We start from the raw sequence: 19389 nt of genomic DNA, 5'->3' as shown, positions 1-19389 counted from the left end.
CAGGTGATAAAACTTATATCTATTACAATACAACTTATAATCTACAAATGCTTAGACGGAGACCCGCTCACGTCTATCTCTCGGCTCGGCTCGTGGGGGAGTGACCTTTTCGTGCTCACTTCGTCTCTAGGTGACAGTCCCTGTCACCTGAGAGAAGGAGGCCCATGCAGCATCTGCATCTGTAAGGCCGTCTACACGAGGGCACTCCCCAACATCCCCCCTGCTTTAATACGGTTTGTACATAGGCATCCAACGCGGCGATCTTCGTGTTCGGGAAGAACGGCGTAGAGGCTACACTGGCATCGCAGACTCACTATGCATGTCTTCCGGGAATGTTTCCGAACGTATGGCAATCTCTCTTGATGGTGGTGGACAAGGAACCTGCGGTGTTGGCGAGCACGTAGCTGCTGCGCTTGCTAGTATCGAATCGGACGGTTGCGCGCAGACATTTGGAGCCGGATCTGGTCTGGTTATAGCCACGTTACCATACGTTTAAACGGTGTGTATGTGCTGGAAGAATTTGCAAGGGTATAAGAATTGGTGTAACGAGGATTTAACTGATTAATATGTGACCGAAATATTTTTCCTTCTTCATCGACTACTTCGTACATGACCTTCCCCATCCTGTCTTCTATAACACCTTTTTTCCATTTCCATTTGTTTTGTGCATTGACCTTCGCGTATACCAAATCGCCTCGTTTGAAACAGCGAACGCGTTGTTGAGGCACGGGAGATTCTGGTTCAGATTCGGGAGGTATACGAAGCAATTCCATGCAGGTACGCATTCTTCTCCCAAGCATCAGTTCCGCTGGTGGTTTGCCGTTTTCTAACTGCCTATTTGGAGAGCTTCTATACATCAATAAGAAAATGTCCAGTGACTCTTGGGCCGATGCTCCTCCCTCGCTGATTTTCTTTAGCCCTCGCTTAAGAGAGTCTACGAATCGTTCCGCCTGTCCATTCGACTGGGGGTGGTAAGGAGCGGTTCTAATATGTTCTATCCCGTTGGTGGTATAGAATTCCCCAAATTCCGCACTTGAGAACTGAGTGCCATTGTCACTAACTAGTACATTCGGCATACCCAGCCTTGCGAATAATCCACGTAAAATACGAATCGTTGCTTGAGTCGTGATTTTGGTCGTTTGCACTATCTCTGGCCACTTTGAAAAAGAATCGATTGCAAGGAGATAATAAAATCCATCGATTGGTCCCGCATAATCCACATGCACTCTTTGCCACGGAGCAGACGTAGTGGGCCAGGCTATTGGCGTACTATGTGGAGGAGATTTTCTGCTGCTGCGCACTGTGGACACGACTTCACTAACTCAGCTATTTCCGAGTCTAAACCAGGCCAGTAAACATAGCTTCGCGCCAGTGACTTCATACGCTGTATTCCGGGGTGTCCAAGGTGTAGTTGTCTAAAAAATTTCCTACGCAATGCTTCTGGAACGACCAATCGCTCTCCAAATAAGATGCATTCTCTAAGTGTGCTTAATGCTTCGCTTCGTGCCTGGAAGCTTCTCAACATTATGTCGTTTGAATTTCTCTGAGGCCAACCTTCCTGAATGTACTTTGATACTTTTGTCAACGTAGGATCTCTTTTAGTTGCTTCCCTAATATTGATATATGTTAGCGGCATTGCTTTAGTTACGTTATCTATAATAGCATTCATGTCATTGTCTAATTCGATGCTCGCTATAACATAATCTTCTTCTGGGTGCTCGTGTTCTTCTATCAGTCGGGACAATATATCAGCGTTACCAAATTTGTCTGTTGGCACGTACTCGATTTTAAAATCATATTGTAGCAACGTTAAAGCCCAACTCTGGAGCCTATTTGCTGTGTAAATTGGTATACCTGCGCGTGCACTGAAAATTCTTAACAGCGGAGCATGATCCGTTTGTAACATGAATCTACGCCCATAAATCATGCGTTGGAACTTTGTAACAGCAAATATCACGGCTAAACCCTCGCGATCTGGCTGACTGTAGTTCATTTCTGCTTTTGTCAATGCTCTTGCTGCGTGTTGTACTACTTTCAAGGTTCCATCCTCCATGCGATGACTAAGCGTCGCTCCGACTCCTACAGAAGAAGCATCAGCAGCTACTATAATTTCTTTAGTTGGATCGTAATGTGTCAAAAGTAGATCCGATTTTAAAATTCGTCTGATCATTTGAAAAGCATTTTGACACTCAGGAGTCCACTGAAATGCCCCTTCCTTTTTCAACAACTCATCCAAGGGATACCGCAGATTGCGCATTTGTGGTACAAATCGACCGTAAAAATTGATTGCACCTAAGAAGGATCGCACCTCAGATAGCTGCTTTGGAGCCGGCATCTTGAGTATAGCCTCAACCTTAGTAGGTTCTGGTCGCAAACCGTTACGATCCAAAATATGTCCTAAATACTTTATCTCCTTTTTCATAAACGTACATTTCTCTCGTCTAATCTTAAACCCATGCTCACACAGTGTGGTAAACACTGCTCGCAGATTTTGTCTGTGTGTGGTTTCATCAACTCCACCTACTACGATATCATCCAGATATGCGGCCACATCATTCAATCCCGCCAACATAGTGTCCATGAGTTGCTGGTAGGCCCCTGGCGCAGATTTTATACCGGGTGGAAGGCGATTGTACATATATAAACCCCTATTGGTATTCACGGTAAGGAGCTCGCGGCAATTTTCCTCTACCTCTACTTGGAGAAAAGCGTCTGATAGGTCTTCTTCTTCTTCTTCTTTGGCTCAACAACCGATGCCGGTCAAGGCCTGCCAACCCACTTGTGGGGTTGGCTTTCAGTGACTTATTGATTTCCCCCATAGCAGGATAGTCAGTCCTACGTATGGCGGCACGGTCTATTTGGGGCTTGAACCCATGACGGGCATGTTGATAGGTGATAGGTCTATCTGACTAAAAATTTTCGACTGTCCTAATGCGGTAAAAATGTCTTCAGGGCGCGGAATCGGATACTGCTGGGGTTGCAACGCATCGTTCAGCCCCGTAGAATAGTCTCCACAGATGCGTATTGATCCGTTGGCCTTGCGCACTACCACAATAGGCGCGGCCCATGACGAATAATCTTACTTACTTACTTATCCGGCGCTACAACCGCTTTGCGGTCTTGGCCTGCCTCAGGAGTGTCCGAAACCGCTCACGGTCTCGCGCTTTCGTCTGCCAGTCCGTTATCCCGGCCTTAATGGCGGACGCCTCCACGCCATCTTGCCACCTCAATTTGGGCCTACCACGCCTCCTCTGTCCTTGTGGACGGCCTAAAAAGACTTTACGGGCTGGGTCGTCCGTTTCCATGCGTATAACATGGCCAGCCCACCGGAGCCTGGCGAGCTTTATACGCTGTACGACAGTGAGGTCGCCGTACATCTCGTATAGCTCGTCATTATAGCGGCTCCTCCATTGTCCTTCCACACATACGGGGCCAAGTATCCTTCTGAGCATCTTCCTCTCGAACGCGGCTAAGAGGGTTTCGTCAGATTTGGACAGTGTCCATGTCTCAGAGGCGTATGTGAGTACTGGTACTATATAGGTACTATATAGTCCCAGCTTCGTCCGTCGCGACAGGTTCTTTGAGGTAAACTGCTTTTTCAGGCTGTAGAATGACCGGTTGGCAGCCAGCATCCTTGCGCGCAACTCAGCTTCCATACTGTTGTCGTTGCTGACCTTTGACCCAAGATAGGTGAATTGTGGGACGACTTCAAAAGTGCATTCACCTATCTGCACGTCACGCCTACGTAGATTCTGATTATTTGTTGGCGGGCCCGCTGATGTTGCCACCATCAGTTTGGTCTTTGCCTCGTTTATCTGCAATCCGAGGTTCTCTGCCGCCTGCTCGATCCCTTGGTAGGCTTCTGCTACATAGGAGAGCCGCAGACCAATGATGTCTATATCATCAGCGTATGCCAGGATCTGGGTTGACTTATAGAAGATGGTTCCCGTAGTCTCCACCCTCGAGTCACGGATGGCTCTCTCTAGCGCCAGGTTGAATAAGAGACAAGCAAGCCCGTCCCCCTGGCGCAGACCTTTGGTGGTAGCAAAAGGTCCTGAGAGTTTTCCATCCACCCTCACCTGGCATGTGACGTTGGTCATAGTCATTCTAACTAGCCTTATCAGTTTGGCCGGGATTCCAAAAGAGCTCATAGCGTCATACAGTTTTACCCTGGCTATGCTATCATATGCGGCTTTGAAGTCAATGAAGAGATGGTATGTGTCGTGTCTGTATTCAGCCATCTTCTCCAAGATCTGCCGCATGGTGACGAATAATCTACGGGGGTGATAATTCCCTCTCGCTCCAGCCGATCCAGTTCTACATTAACAGCTGGTCTCGTAGGACGAAAAACTGGAATCGCGCCTTCTTTTAGGACCTACTGGATTCTTCCTTGCTTACAGCATCCTGGTTCATCTACCTCATAACTGCAATCGCGCCTTCTTTTAGGACCTACTGGATTCTTCCTTGCTTACAGCATCCTGGTTCATCTAAAAATAGATCTTCAAAATCTTTAAAATAGTTAGAACCCATGCTCACCGAAGACAGTTGGTTGCAAACAGTTGCCAGCGGTACGTTCCAGAGGTTGAAAATGTCCATCGCATCTCTTCCAAAAAGTGAGAGGTTCTCCGAGGCCACTCGTATCACACAATCTTCGCGTTGTTGGGCTAGTGTAATTTTAGCAGTAAACTCCCCAAGTAGATTCAGCTGCTCCCCCGATGCCGTTCTTGCCATTATCGTTGATGGTTTCAACACTGGTTCCCCCATCTGTTGCCATAATCTCGATGAAGCGATGGTTATGTCTGCGCCGGTATCCACCATCTTTCTCACCTTAGTTCGATTTATCAGCACATCGATGCTTCTTCCTCGCCCGCTTCCAACTTCCATAATCGTAACGCTTCTGATCGCACTTTTTCTTCTGCTCGCGTTCCAACGAATTGCCGAGCTACAGTAGCCTTCTTTGTGTCCCATAGTGTTGCAGATGGAGCATTTATAATTTTTAAGATTGCACTTTATTGCATGATGGTCGCCTCCACACAGCCAGCAGCTTCTAGCGCGGCCATACTGATAATTTGGCTGTTGTGTGTGTTGAATACTATCGTAACCATTTTGTCTTCTACCATATTGTCTATCATTGCTCTTTGCTACTGCTCACACTTTTTCTATGGGTGTTTTTTCTATCATTGCGCTATCCATTTTCAAATTTAGTACGCGTTGGCACTCTTCCGTTAAATCTTCAATCTTCAATTCAAATCTTCAATCTCCGGCCGGTTTTCTATTAGTGAAAGAAGTCGAGTACGAATCTCTTCGTCGCTTTCGTTCCGTAACCCGCACACGAAGATGAGACACTTCAGTTGTTCTTCGCTTATTTTGCCAACCTCAAAGTCCACACACGCTCTGTTCACCCGGCAAGCAAAGGACAGATAATCCTCACTATATGCTTTAGTGGTATTCAAACACTTATAACGTCTTCTCAAAACGGACTCTTTGCTGCCAAAAAGAGCTGTGAGTTTCTTTACGGTTTCGTCGAACGTGTAATCGCGAGCATGTTTTGGCAAAATAAAACTGGCGTATCTGTTGTACTCGCTACTGCCCAACTTCCGAATTAATAGCCGCACATTTGCTGCATCATCGAGCTTCGAAGCGTTCTTAGCGAATAAATCTTCGTATCGAGAAAACCAATTCGCGAAGGTAACCCTTTCCTCTTCATCGAAGCGAAACTCTTTTATATGACCACAAAGCGCATCTAGAATTTGCTCGTGGTTTGGGGCTGGTGATGATACAAGCGGTGGTTGTGAAACATTACCTTCACGATGAATTAAAAGTAATTTGTTCATTTGCGTTTGGAGTTGCAGCACGATTTACATTACATCCGACGTTCCCGGCGTAGGTTGATGACCCGACGTTCCTGCGATTTGCGATGGCGGTACACCATTCTCGGCTGTTGGCATCTGAAATGGCGGCATCGCTGGCACTGGAGCAGGATTTGCCGGTCCTGGAGACAAAGCGTGTTGAAACCATTGCTGCGACTGCCTACGCTGCTCATCCGCCTCCTGGTCGCCTTGGCTATTCATTCTAGCCCTTTTTCGTCTCGGTGGTATTTTAAAAACACTGAACGCGAACGCACGTACACGAATAAATAAATACGACGCGCACTACGTAACCTCGGGTTCCAAATGTTGCTTTTGACGGGCACAAAACAACACGATCACTTTAAAACTCGTCACCAGATGTTATGTCTACGTTCTCAACTTGACTTGACGGTACACAAAACATATACAGTCTCAGGTGATAAAACTTATATCTATTACAATAAAACTTATAATCTACAAATGCTTAGACGGAGACCCGCTCACGTCTATCTCTCGGCTCAGCTCGCGGGGGAGTGACCTCTTCGTGCTCACTTCGTCTCTAGGTGACAGTCCCTGTCACCTGAGAGAAGGAGGCCCATGCAGCATCTGCATCTGTAAGGCCGTCTACACGAGGGCACTCCCCAACAATATGCAATAATAGATTCGAAGATTCGATTGAATCGGCCAATGACTCTACTAAAAGTTTCAACTTTTTGAGATATTTAGATATTTTTTTATATATTTTCTAAAAGCGCCAGAGGAAGATCTCTAAATGTACATTACACACTTTAGAGCTTACCTGCAAAACAAATACAAATACCTTTTTCAAACAAATACGTCATCGATAAGTAATACAAAGCAAACAATCAAGTAGTTTTTTTTGAAATATTGTTTTTGTCTTTGTTTTTTACATATTTCACAATTGCGCTGTTAGGATTCAGTTTAGCTTCATTGCGGGATGTTGCATAGCCATCGATGACTGTCATTGTGAAATGCTTCTATTTGTCTTTGAACTGAGCTTCCGGAAGGGAAATTAAAACTCCGTAACAACAATAAATTACTAAAACCTACCAATCTCATAAAGAAAGAAATCCGTTCCGAAAGCAACAGTTCTGTTGTCTACAAGTAGCTGACTTTGAAGTCATTGTCATTGTTAGCCTGGAAATTGTCCGATTTTTTTTATGTTGCTTCCGATCGATTGACTAGTTTCGGTGTGCTAATTCATCTACCAACTACTGATGCGGCAATAGAACCATTCCGCCCCAGTCATTGTTCGATCTGCGCTGAGTTGAAGTAGGAGTTTTGCATCAGGTAGAGCTTATCGATGTGCGTAATGCTGCCCGCCATGTTCGACGCCATCATCGAGCCGATCGTGTTGTTGTTGTGATTGACTAGTTGCTGTGGACCACCGCCACCTCCGTGCAGCCCGGGACCGGAACAGGTAGGGCCCTGCCCTCCTCCACCACCCCCCATCACACCGTTGCTGTGCAGGTTAGGCTGTAGGTCCAGGTTTTGCAGCGACATCGTGTCGGACGTTGCCTCGTCCACGTTGTCGAAGCTTTCGTCGAGCGAAATGTCCGAACTGCACAGGCTGGCATCGGAATTGTCGGGGAAGTCTGTAATGGTAAGGCATCATTAGTATATGACTACATACAACAAGCCTGTGAACGCTTGAGGGACACTTACCGGGCGAGTAGGGCAGGTTTGGATTCAACGGTTGGCTGGAAGAGCTGTACGAGCTGTCCAGTCCGAGATAGTGGCTGTGGTCGCTGCTCGGCGATTCCAGCTTGATTGATTTGTCCTCCTTGTCCGAATGGTTTTTCTCGCCATCGGTCGCACCGTTGGCGTTCGCTTTGGATTTGCGCGAGATCTTCTTCATCTTGGCGCGCTGGTTCTGGAACCACACCTGCACGACTCGTACCGACAGGCCGGTGTCTTTTGCTAGCGCCTCCCTGACCTTGCGGCACGGTTTGGGCGACACGTCGAACGACGCCTTAAACTGGCGGCGCTGGGCCGAGGTGAGGATCGTGCGCGGACGCTTCGGTCCGCGTCGTCCGTCCCGCGTTCGCAGTCCGTCGTCGAGCAGGTAGTCATCGCCGTCCCCGTAGAGGTGGGCGGCCGGTGGCAGATGTGGCCCCAGTCCCGCTCCAGCTCCACCGTGGAGGTGATGCATGGCGGCTGCTGCCGCTGCAGCCGCAGATGCCGCTGCTGCGGCCGCGGAACCGTAGAAATCTTTCTCCAGATCATGCTGACAGATTAGCTTGCCGGCACGGATGGAGAACGGTTCGCCTTTCTGGAGCGGCCGGTTGCAGGTGTAGCACAGGAAGCAGTGCAGATGGTAGACGAGATGTTTCGCTCGCATCACCATCTCGCTCGGCGCGATACGTTCGCCACAGCCGTAACAGTCGCGCTGGTGTTGCTGCGGCTGCTGGCCATGCTGCTGGTGATGCTGCTGGTTCTGCTGATGCACGGATGACACACCGAAAATCCTATGAAATATAGGGAGGCCAAAAATATTAATTTCGTGTGGAAAGCTGCTAGTATCAGACCTAGTGGGTTGGCGGGCTGTGTCATGCAGAAATAAAGGGCAGGAATTTTATCAAACTAACGACCTCGTCGCCGACTGAGAAACCAGTACCACCGGATGGAATTGCTAGGGCGATCGTGGGATACCCGTTGGGCATGGACCACCCAGGCAAGGTGACAAAAGCCCACGAATTCGTCTGTCTGTCTGAAGTTTGCCGATGAAAAAACGGGTTCTACTGGATTTCTCGTGATCCGAACAGCCGGTACAAGCGAAGAGGGACTGTTTGCTGTTGATTGAGCAAAAGCTGACACCGCAGCACCATTGATTTCTATCATTGATAGCCCAATGTGTACGTAGGATTTTGTGGGGTGTGAAACATGACGTTCGGGGCAAACGTTTTGGCTGGTCTTTTTGTTCTACAAATACCATCCATACGCAGCATGTTCCTATATCAACTGTTTCTAACTGTCTTTTCCTGTGAAAACTCACCTATAATAATCATCCTTGCAATAGACCTTGGTGTTTTTGGTGTAGCACGTTTGGCTGAGCTGTATGCGGCATATACAGCAGAGAAGGCACTGCTCGTGCCAGAACTGGTCCGGGGAGAGCTTCATGAAGTAGCGATCCTTTATCTTTTGTCCACATCCTTCACATATTTCCTGCGTTTTTTCGCTCTTGATTGTACCGACGATATCTGCAAAACAAAAGATTTGCATTGGAGAAGCGTTAACCATCGAAGCTTTACAATTGTGCTATAAAAAGTTGTGTTAGGTGCATTAAAATATGTTTGTAGTGTATTAACACTTATAAAACGTTTCCCAGTTGCATGCACATTTGAATGATTTCCTCGCAAAAATAATTGCCTGAAATAGTACCAGGCCTAGGTTAGCTTTCCTCTGTTGACCTATTCCACCCTTGGTTGCCTCCAGGTTAGAAATCCCGTCGGCTGCGGCGGTTGATAGGTGTTGGTTGCATGAACGGCGGAAGCGTTATGGAAACTAGCAGCCGTGGTGTTATTTTCGGAGCGGATGTGAACGCATAAGACCAGCACATAACAGGCTGTTGCATTTCTGTGCTTTCGATATCGCCCCAAGCTGGTGGGTCAGCCCCGAAATGAGCTCAAATCATACAATTTCGTGAACTTTCGAAGACTTTAATTAAGACTTTTTTGACAGATATGGGTCCTTGTTTAATCAATTCTTTTGATTAATAAAATTACCATGGATTTTTGTATGGATTTCAAATTTATGATAACATATTTAACCACCAAGTACACCAAGCACAGTTGGATTCCACTTCTTTTTATTTGTAATGGTTGATTTAGACCTTGCGTGGAAGTGAACGTTAAATTTAGTTTTTTTTAGAATATTCGAATAGAATATTCAATTTCCCGAATATTAAGACTGTAAAACATATTGATATAATGAATAAAATTCATTTCCTGGTGATTTCCCGCTTTGTTTACGGTGCAAATAATGTTGGAATGCATTGAATGCATTGTTGGAATTACACAAGGGAATGCATTTAATTTATTATTTTATCACAATTATGGTCTAATTAGTTGGGTTTTCCCTTCTTTTGGTGTACGATAAGCCATATCCTGATTAATATGTGTGGGGAATATTTAACGATCAACCGTCAAAGTTAGCGAATTCAAAATATTAACGAACTTAATGACATTTAGGCCCGTGTCTGTGCTCCATCGCATGCGATTTTATCGCACGTGCTGTCAAACGCTTTTTCGTATAATATTGCGATTATTTGGATGATTTTAATAATATAACGATTATGAAAAATTAAGTTGAGATTGTTCCTACAAAACACCACACATTTAGTTTGACAGATAAAATCGGATGCGGCGTCCGACGAAATCAAAATTTTTTGATTCCGTCGTACGACGAAATCGCACGTCCGACGTTATCTGTCAAATCCCATATAAAATTTTGACAGGCCTTCCGATAAAATCGCATCCGATGGAGCACAGACACGGGCCTTAACGAACGAAGTGTCAAAGGTAGGAAGACGGCTGTTTGGGAAGTGTCAGATTGGAAACCGCATGGTACAGAACACAACGTAGGGCAGACAACACAACAACATATTCCTAAATAAAAGAATTCTATTTTCACTAAAATTACCCAACAATATGCAATGAAATATAGCAGAAGACCCCAAAATTTCACGTTCAATTTCACTCGCACTGAAGCCTGGGTTTAACCCGGGCTTAACACCGTATACTAGCTTCATTCATACGACCGTTACGTAATTTATAGAAGACCTCTTTGGAATCATGATGCATGAGGTAGTTCTTCATGAAAAGCTATACATTACTTACTGTAAAATACTTGAAAGATTCAATCGGAATCACTGTTGTAAAGTATACGGTGGAATTTATTGTTGTAACCAATTAAAATGTTAATTTTAAATATTTTAATCATGTTTCTGTGCATTTCTTTGACTTAAAGGACGCTTCTTCTTATTCTTCTTTGGCTCAACAACCGTTGTCGGGCAAGGCCTGCCTGCACCACTTGTGGGTTTGGCTTTCAGTGACTAATTGATTTCCCCCCATAGCAGGATAGTCAGTCCTACGCGTATGGCGGCACGGTCCATTTGGGGATTGAACCCATGACGGGCATGTTGTTAAGTCGCACGAGTTGACGACTGTACTACGAGACCGGCCTTAAAGGACGCTTACTGTTGAAAAATATATGATAAAATCTGATATAATCATGAAATAGTAATCCTATGTGTGGTTGTAATTTTAATATGGACACAATAACGCATTACTTTATGTTCTAAAGATTCAAAATAGTTGTTCAAATGTATCTATCTGAAAAGTTCAATTATTAATTATACATTTTGGATTATGATATGTTCTTTAAATGTAGAATCTCATGTATGTTAATCTGTGCGTTAATCGATTGCAGATGACAGATTTACTTTAACAACGGTTTAACTTCAGTGCCCCTAAAATACATCAATATGACATGAGCATAAATAGTTGGACAGTTTGACTGGAAAGGAAAATTATAATGTTGGAGCCATTGCGAAAGAAAGGCAAGGGAATACGCTCAAGTGCATAAACAAATAGTAATCGCCATACCCGAAGCCCAGCGTATATGGGGGCTTAAGTGCAGCAATAGCAAACGGCAATAAATTCGTCACGTTTTAGTGCGGCAACCAGTCCGCTGGTGGAGGAGGGGGGCGGGGGAGAGTGGTAGGCGTTAGTGGGAGGACGCGGGGAGCCATCATTCGAATGACCTCCGAGCTTATGCTCAATCAGAAAACTTTTGCTTTGGAATGACAAATACCAACGAATGTTTGGGTTTCTGTTTTGTTTTTCCGCTTTTTCATGTACATTTCTCACTTTGTCCTTTGGATTTACAGTCGCTGTATCGTCCTGTACAACCTGATTTCATTGCTTGATAGTTCCCTCTGTGTGTGTGTGTGTGTGTGTGTGTGTTTTTTTTTTGGGCATTTATATGGGGCTTGACGATCAGTCATTTATCAACAGCTTGTAAATTATGAGTGTGCGGTAATTTTTCACCTCAAATGGTGGACGCCCAAGGTGGGAGGAACGGTTTTTCTGTTAAAGCAAGAAAGCGTCAGTGTAAGCAACGGCATGCATTTGTTGGACGTGTGGGTTGGGGTGTGGGGTGAAAGTGATGAATTTTGAATGGTGCAATAAAATATTACTTAAACGCAAGAAAAGGACGTTTGTTGCAAAGCAAGAAAGCCATTAAAATGAAGCAGTGAAGAAAAGATTTCCTCTGATGGATACTTTTTCGACAATGGCTCTTTACGATCAATTTCAATATCTTAATATTATTTATTCCTTTGTGTTTTATTTCGAACGGTCGTACGCCAAATTGCTTAATTGATTTGTTATAAAAAGGTTCAAAAAACGCAATGAAATGATGAAAAAATATTATACGATCAATGTACAATTCTTAGACAAAATGTACGTGTTACTAGGTTGTTCGTAACATTCCATCGTGAACATTATTTACCGACGGCGAATATGCAAACAATGTGGAAGGTTGTACGCGCATAGGCTGTAATATTGTGCTTAACGCTTATCAGCTGTTGGGAAACGTGGTTGTTCGGTCGCTCCCTACGCGTGAATTGATATGTTCCGCAAATTGGTTCGGTACTACGGTATGGCTGGCGCTCTGTTTGCCGAGAGAAAGCAGGGGGCAGAGGGCAAAAAACTGCAGGACCCGAATGTACAATAACAATAAATCATGCATAAATCATACCAAACAGGCACACAACGCGACAAAAGGAAGGAAGGCAGCCGTACGATATAGTACGATGAGGTGAAAGCGCGGTTTTTTCTACTCTACTTCGCTATCTTTTCTGTCTAGTTTTTATAACAAGTGTTTTTGTTTGTATGTGTGTGTGTGCGATTGTATTTGACTAATCAATATCACGATCATATGTTTTGATTCCCGCGAGGTGTGTTGTATGATGATAAAATTCCTGTAATTGTTTATCTCTTTGCACCTGTAATATGTTTATCGATTAGCCTAAAAAAGGAGATAAACTTTTTGTAATGATGCTTTTTTTTGGTAAATTTTGATATTACAAATACAATTTTCTTTGCTGTGATTGATTTCTATATTATTACTTGTTAGTGTGAAACTTTATGTAATATTTACGTGGTAATTGTTAAGGGTTAAGGTACGAATAATTATTAATTTAATGAAAGTATACAATTGGAAACATTTAACAAAAAATTGAAAAGTGCTGATGCAAAGCAATAAATAAACAATTCAAGAGCATACATTTCTTAAGCCAAATGCAGCATAGAGTAGATCCAGCGATGGTTAGGTAAACATATTTGGCTAAAAGTAAAATATATGAAAAAAGAATCCTTGTACAGTCTGTTCCCGAGATACGCGGTTTGTACGTTCCCTTGGAATCTGCGTAACTTGAATATCTGCGTATGTCAAATTTCGCGGTTTTCGGCCATAATACAATTGATTACTCGGTATTTTTGATTAGATTTAGTACTTTTATACACTAAATAAATGGTAAATTGGATACAATACATGCAAAATTTTGATATTTTTGGCTTTTAAGTACTTTTATACACTAAATAAATGGTAAATTGGATACAATACATGCAGAAAATTTTGATATTTTTGGCTTTTAAGTGGATTAAATTTATTAGCAAGCTATTTATACTGCATTGGACAGTTCTTGAAGCAAATTGTATTGGTTTCACATTTGATCTGTTTAATCTGTCAAATTTAGAAAACCGCATGTCATCGAATCTGCTTAAATCGAGAATCGCGTAATTTGGGAACAGACTGTGCTTTTATAGATGCTTTGAATCGCTGGTAAATGGGAATCGTTCTTGTTGGAAAGTGATAAAGTAAAAGTCACGTTAAAATGACAACATGATTATTCGTTTAACTTTAATGCTTGTAGCAACTGTAATTGAAAAATAAGCTTTAATTTAAGATAGTTTCATAGTTTCCTTTTAGGACTTAAGGAAATTCCATCAATTTGTGTCGACACCTCTCCTAATTTATACGCGTAGCCATGAGTATTAAAGCCACCTTTGAACCAACAATCATATACAACGCTTTAAGCACCTTCGAAAGGCTCATTTTACATAGGAACCGATAAAGCCCAGCGATATTTTTAGTCTGCCCCACTTGCCACCAATACCACTGCCACAAAAGCTGCGGGGCAGCTACTCGATTGAGCGGTCACGCGAACAAATTTGGCCGAATATTGAAGTGTGTAAAGCGTACCGTCCTGCCAGTAGCCCACCAAGCGCAAAGACCGTCGTCTTGAGCTGCAACCGCGTTTGGAGTGGTGCTTCTTAACTTTAACCCAACGAACCGAGAATATCGATTACGATTCCAGCCCCATTCCAATGCCCATATTACTAGCGGTGGATAAAGTTTTCCGTATCGCCCACCGGGTTTCCGCTTTTCGGGGCATTTTTGGGGGTTGAGTTGAGGGGGGGGGGGGGAAGCTAAGAGGCCGGAATCACAATCCATCCATCCATTCAGGATGTCCGATCGGACTTAGCTTTGTGGCTTTTCGAGGATAGTAAGGATTGGTTAAGTTCGGTTGAGCACTTTATTCCCAGCTGAGAGCCGAAGCCAAGCCGGCGCCGTTGGCCGTAGAAGTTAATGTTTCGGTGAAGTGTTAACTTTCTCGGCGAATGGTATTATTTTCCCTGAAATGCTCCCATTGGCAACGAGCCGTACTTTTCCCACACTCTACGCAGCACTTCCGCAAGGCACGAAACCGAAGGCACTCGAGCGAAATGCGTCTACTTCAGTTGCGTCTTGGATGTGCGGGCGAGGTAAGTGTTAAGGTGGCCGGTTTTGCTAATGGCCTTGTGGCGGCGTGTGCTCGTGATAGGAAATTTGGCTGAAGATCATCAAAGGAAGGCTTTAGACGACTGAGCTCAAGGGCCGAGAGAAGGTTAAAGTGGTCTTGCTACCAGAGCTTTACCGTGCAAACAACTCCCACCGGATTCGACCACATGGCTGTACGACTGATCTGTGAAGAAAAGGAGCACGAGAGTTCCTTCTCGACCACTCGACCAACTCTGTAGAGCGGGGTGCTCGAAAAATGGCGTCCCGTAGACCAAAGCTTGGAATTGATTAAAAGATATCCTTCCTACTAGTAGTCTCTGTTCTCTTTTTTTCCTTTCCATGCTAAGGCATCTTACTTTCACAAAATGAAAATTATCTCTTTCTCTTTCATTTCGCTTGCTTGAAGTTGTTCGCATGCGCCTTCCCCGTCGACGGTACGAGAAGACAATCCGAGAAGGCGGGAAGATGATGTAAACCACCTTTTTGGGGTGGAAAAGCCCGGCTAACCCGTTTTGCTAGGGAGAATGAGCGGGAACATGTAAATCGAGGCTATTGGTGTTGGTTGGAGAATATGATTTTTTAGTTGTTTGAAAACTTGGTAGCCTTTGCTATAGGTGCAGGGGCGGCTTGCATGTGGGGCTTGTGTTTACCCATGTGCAAATATTTCCGAACCTATCGATCCATCGATTGAGATTGTGCTTGCGTTTTGGCTTCGTAACGTTTGCGTTTTTTTTCGTTAAGAGTTAATAGTAAATAATAATAATAATAAGTTACTATAGTTAATAATAAATTTTAAATGCCGTGATTGTATATTACGCTTCTACGATTGTATCATGCCGGTAGAATACAGTAATAAACTGTAATAAGGCTTGAGCTATTGTTTTTTTTTTAAATGTGCGACCTTAAATCGTAAAATAAACTAAACGAAAAGAAACCATCCAAACGACCAATTTCGAGGTTTTCCTGGTTACATCATTTTTAGTAAAAAAAAGTGTGGAAAATTACAAAAGATAGCAAAAAAGGAGGGTTACCTAAATTTATCTCTATTTTAATGGGCTAAAGCATCCCACAAAAGTCTACATGTATTGGTTATTCGTTCAAAGCTGTATGACGTACAGCTCTATATAAGTGAATCGAGCAAAAGATTTGGAATACATTTCGTGTCCCTTCGTTCAGCACTGTTAACCACCCTTGAGGGTATGCAATGAGCATTTAGAAGTTGTTTTTGTGGTTTTGGGGGTGAAAAAATCCTACGCCAGGTGTATTTAAAATATCATGTATATTTCATAAATGCTATTGGTTTGCTGACCGTCATGGGTTCAAGCCCCGTATGTAGTATGTCTCCAGATACGTAGGATTGACTATCCTGCTATGGGTAATACATAAGTCACTGATAGCGAAGGCTATTAGTTGCAAAGGCAGGTCAAGATCGATAATGGGTGTTGCGCTAAATAAAAATAAGATTAGTGAGAATGATTTATTTTTGTGAATAATTTATCTTTACTGCAATTTATAAATGGTGGAATTCCGTGCCTAAAACAACGCGAATTCTCATAACGCTGACGAAAGATGGAACCAATTAAATAACGTATGTCTGCACTTACTTAAAAAAACGTTTTGAAACTAATTATGCAAAGATACTCTAAAAAATATTGAAAACGCAAATAAATAAATAAATAAATTTAAATTTATAATTAAATTCAAACCATAATGCGCCCTGTACTGTGAAATTGTTTATTTATACTGGCTGCTCAGTAAACTTTTTGCTCAGCTTTGGTAAGTATGTAGTTTTTTCTAAAAATAAATATAAATAAGACAAATAGTATAGCTAATTTTAATAAGATTTGATCCCATGATTATATTGAAAAAGGTTAAGGTATTTGTATAAATTTGTTTTACTTGCTTTAATGTTATACTTTAATTGCAATCTGCCGGCTAGCTGTTAAATGATGCTATTATTAAAATAAAAAGGCATTCATAGTGCTTTAGTACTCTTTCATTTTTGATAATTTTGTTATTATTAATATTTTAATTTAAACATAAAATACTATACTGTAGCCTAAATGCGTTAACTTGTGCATCGACGGACGTGTATTTTTTCCCATCATTCGTAGTATTGAACAACATATTACGAATCAAATTGTAGTCCACGAAGCAGTTTTTCAAAAGGGCTTGGCAATCCTAGACCACAAACGGACGCCTTTCCAATAGTGAAGAGAGAGAGAGAAGATTCTCCTTAATCATCGTTCTTTTTGTTATATTTTTGCTATTGCACGTGACATGCACGGTAAAACTTGAACATCGGATACTGTTCATGTAATAGCAATCTTGACCAGTAACTAAGTCTGTTGGCAATATGCATGATGACCACTGACATTGTAACATACGGAGCATGCACCACGAACACACGATTCAATCACGGTTCAGTCCACCCTTTCCCATTCCCTTCGCAGTCGGCTGTCTATGCCACTTACCTGCCCGTTCGTTACCGTCCAGCATGCTATTATTATCCTTTAAATTAGTGTCGGCATTTGGTGCCGCAGGAGGCAGACCGGTGTTAATGTTGAGATTATGGTAAAACTCCAGCATGTTTGCAGTTGGTCACGTGTGTGTTTGCTCACTTCAGATCGGCATTCGTTTTCGGGTGCGTCAAATTTTCACTAGCTCTACGATATGGTCATTGAGGTTTGCGTTTGGGCTGTTCGTAAGCTTCGGCACGGAGTTGCACATAAAATTTGCACGTACACTTTTATCACACACGGACAAAGAAACGATTCGAAATATGCAATATTGAAACACACAATCTTGGGTTGTGCATATCTTTCATAGCACGGTGTTCACCATTTTCCGATCGATTTCGTACAACATTTTTCAACACATTCAAAATCGAACACCGTATCCCGATACGAGCTCTGGATGATGCGTACGGCGCGTGCCGGATCGATGTATTCTGGCGTGGCGATGTTTTCGTGGGTCACTGTTCGTACACTACTGTCACTTCCGCGGGCGCAGACACGTCTGAACGGTGCGAACGACAAAACGCATGTGCGACCGCTTCGAACGGTGGCTGTGCATCCGTCAGTAAACTGGTCCCTTTGGCAACGCGTAAGCTACCATCCCGTCCATGCTTTTTCACTCTGCGCACGTGTGTGTCTGTCTGTGTGTGTATGTGTTGGAGAGAAAAAAAAACGCACGTTCTGTCCACTCTCATCACACTCTCCCAGCTGATGAATGGTTTAAGGGTGGAAAACAAGGGCGCCGAGTTCCCGCCACCATACGCTGGAAGAAGGGGAAGGAGACGCTTGCTGTGTGTTTCGGTGTGTTTCGGTAGGGATGTGAACGTTGTCCCTTACGCTAGCGTACACAGTACACGTCGATTTCATCGATAAATCGATTCTGACTTCCGACTGTGTTCGTAGTGGTGCGGCCAAAGAAGTGCAGCTGGCACAAGAAGCAGTGCATTCGCTCGTTGATTGTCGAAAGAATGGCGCATGTGCAGTGGTACGATGGTGGCGTTGCGAAGAAAAATCAGGTAAGCCGCATACCTAACCTAAAAGAAGAAAGAGAAGAAAGCAAGACGTAGCCACGCCTGTTTTGAGGAATGGTGCAGATGTCAATAGTAAGGAAGAAAAAGAAAAACGACCCTTTCTATATCAGTAGTGAGGGGTACTGGGGTAAACATTGACCATTTAAGGTGCGTAAATATGAAACCGTACTTTCGGTGCATTTGCCAGAGATTAAATTGTTAAACGTAATGACAAACAGACAAGCGCAAACGAAAGTGACGTTAGGTTCACAAATAACACAAATAAAAAACAAATAATTTGTAACTTAAAAATTTTCATTTGATTTCTTGATATAGTAAATTGCACTGTTTTGACATGAGTGCAAACTGACATGGAATCGATTCAAGCTTACTAGATTAGATAGGTAATCCATCACTCGACTGAATTGTGAATAAGTTTAAAAAAGTTAAGAAGAAAAGCATGTTATAAATCTCATGGTAATTAAGGTCGATCCCGTGGTGCAGTCGTCAACTAACGTGATTTACAACATGTCTGTCATGGGTTCAAGCCCTGTATGGATCACCCTACTGTAGCAAGGACTGACTATGCGGCTGCGTGTTACTGAATGATTCTCGAAACCCTTTATAGGGTCGGCATGATCGCGTACAACAATAATTACAATTTGAAAGGATATTGAAATAATTCGAATACTTGTAGTTTATATTCTAAATACAGTTAAATTAAAATTTATTTTTTAAATAAAATATGATAATAAATAAGCAAAAGCTAATGAATTGTGTCTCTAGTAGACTTTTACACTACTGATAAGTATATAGAAAATTCTTCAATACTCTTATGGTAAACAAAAATATGTACCGTATTCATATTTACACACCAGAGATCTGTTGTACAAAGCTATCAACGGGATAGTAAATCGTAATGGCCGGGCGATCAAAGCGCTGATGAGTTGTTGTTGGAGCTAGTGTTTGGAGCCATTGAGGCAGTTTGATGTTTGTTATATTTTATTTGGTTTGAGCGCATTTCAGACGTTTCCAACTGTTATAAAAAGTTAGCTAAAGTAGTAGTAGTTAAATAGTAAGTAGTTACTTTAGTTACACAAGTTTAGTTTACACAATGAAGGGATATTCGCTGTTTGTTTTATGTAT

At 43.0% G+C, this 19389-nt stretch overlaps 2 protein-coding genes across 2 annotated transcripts; both read right to left on the bottom strand.

The window, feature by feature from the left end:
- Window positions 1-12: 12 nt before the first annotated feature.
- On the bottom strand, window positions 13-6359 carry LOC121602429. The gene is made up of 2 exons (XM_041931192.1): window positions 4537-6359; window positions 13-510 (listed from the first exon to the last, which is right to left on the bottom strand). Exons 1-2 carry the CDS (start codon window positions 4966-4968, stop codon window positions 493-495), a joined length of 450 nt encoding a protein of 149 aa, XP_041787126.1. The 5' UTR covers window positions 4969-6359; the 3' UTR covers window positions 13-492.
- Window positions 6360-6962: 603 nt separating this feature from the next.
- On the bottom strand, window positions 6963-18592 carry LOC121602428 (LIM homeobox transcription factor 1-beta-like). Its single transcript, XM_041931191.1, has 5 exons — window positions 18434-18592; window positions 17192-18267; window positions 8866-9070; window positions 7536-8338; window positions 6963-7465 (listed from the first exon to the last, which is right to left on the bottom strand). Exons 2-5 carry the CDS (start codon window positions 17304-17306, stop codon window positions 7116-7118), a joined length of 1473 nt encoding a protein of 490 aa, XP_041787125.1. The 5' UTR covers window positions 17307-18267; window positions 18434-18592; the 3' UTR covers window positions 6963-7115.
- Between the last annotated feature and the right edge of the window lie 797 nt (window positions 18593-19389).

Source organism: Anopheles merus, unplaced genomic scaffold (assembly GCF_017562075.2).
Source record: "Anopheles merus strain MAF unplaced genomic scaffold, AmerM5.1 LNR4000449, whole genome shotgun sequence".
In the NCBI taxonomy this organism is placed as follows: Eukaryota; Metazoa; Arthropoda; class Insecta; order Diptera; family Culicidae; genus Anopheles; species Anopheles merus.
This window is presented reverse-complemented; position numbering and strand designations above follow the sequence as displayed.

Excerpts from the sequence above, each read along its gene's own strand:
- LOC121602428 (XM_041931191.1), bottom strand. The coding sequence starts at position 17,306 with ATGCTGGAGTTTTACCATAATCTCAACATTAACACCGGTCTGCCTCCT. Across the intron at positions 9,071-17,191 it reads GGACGGTAACGAACGGGCAG|ATATCGTCGGTACAATCAAG; the intron begins GTAAGTGGCATA and ends TTTGTTTTGCAG. Across the intron at positions 7,466-7,535 it reads AAACCTGCCCTACTCGCCCG|ACTTCCCCGACAATTCCGAT; the intron begins GTAAGTGTCCCT and ends TTACCATTACAG.
- LOC121602429 (XM_041931192.1), bottom strand. The coding sequence starts at position 4,968 with ATGGGACACAAAGAAGGCTACTGTAGCTCGGCAATTCGTTGGAACGCG.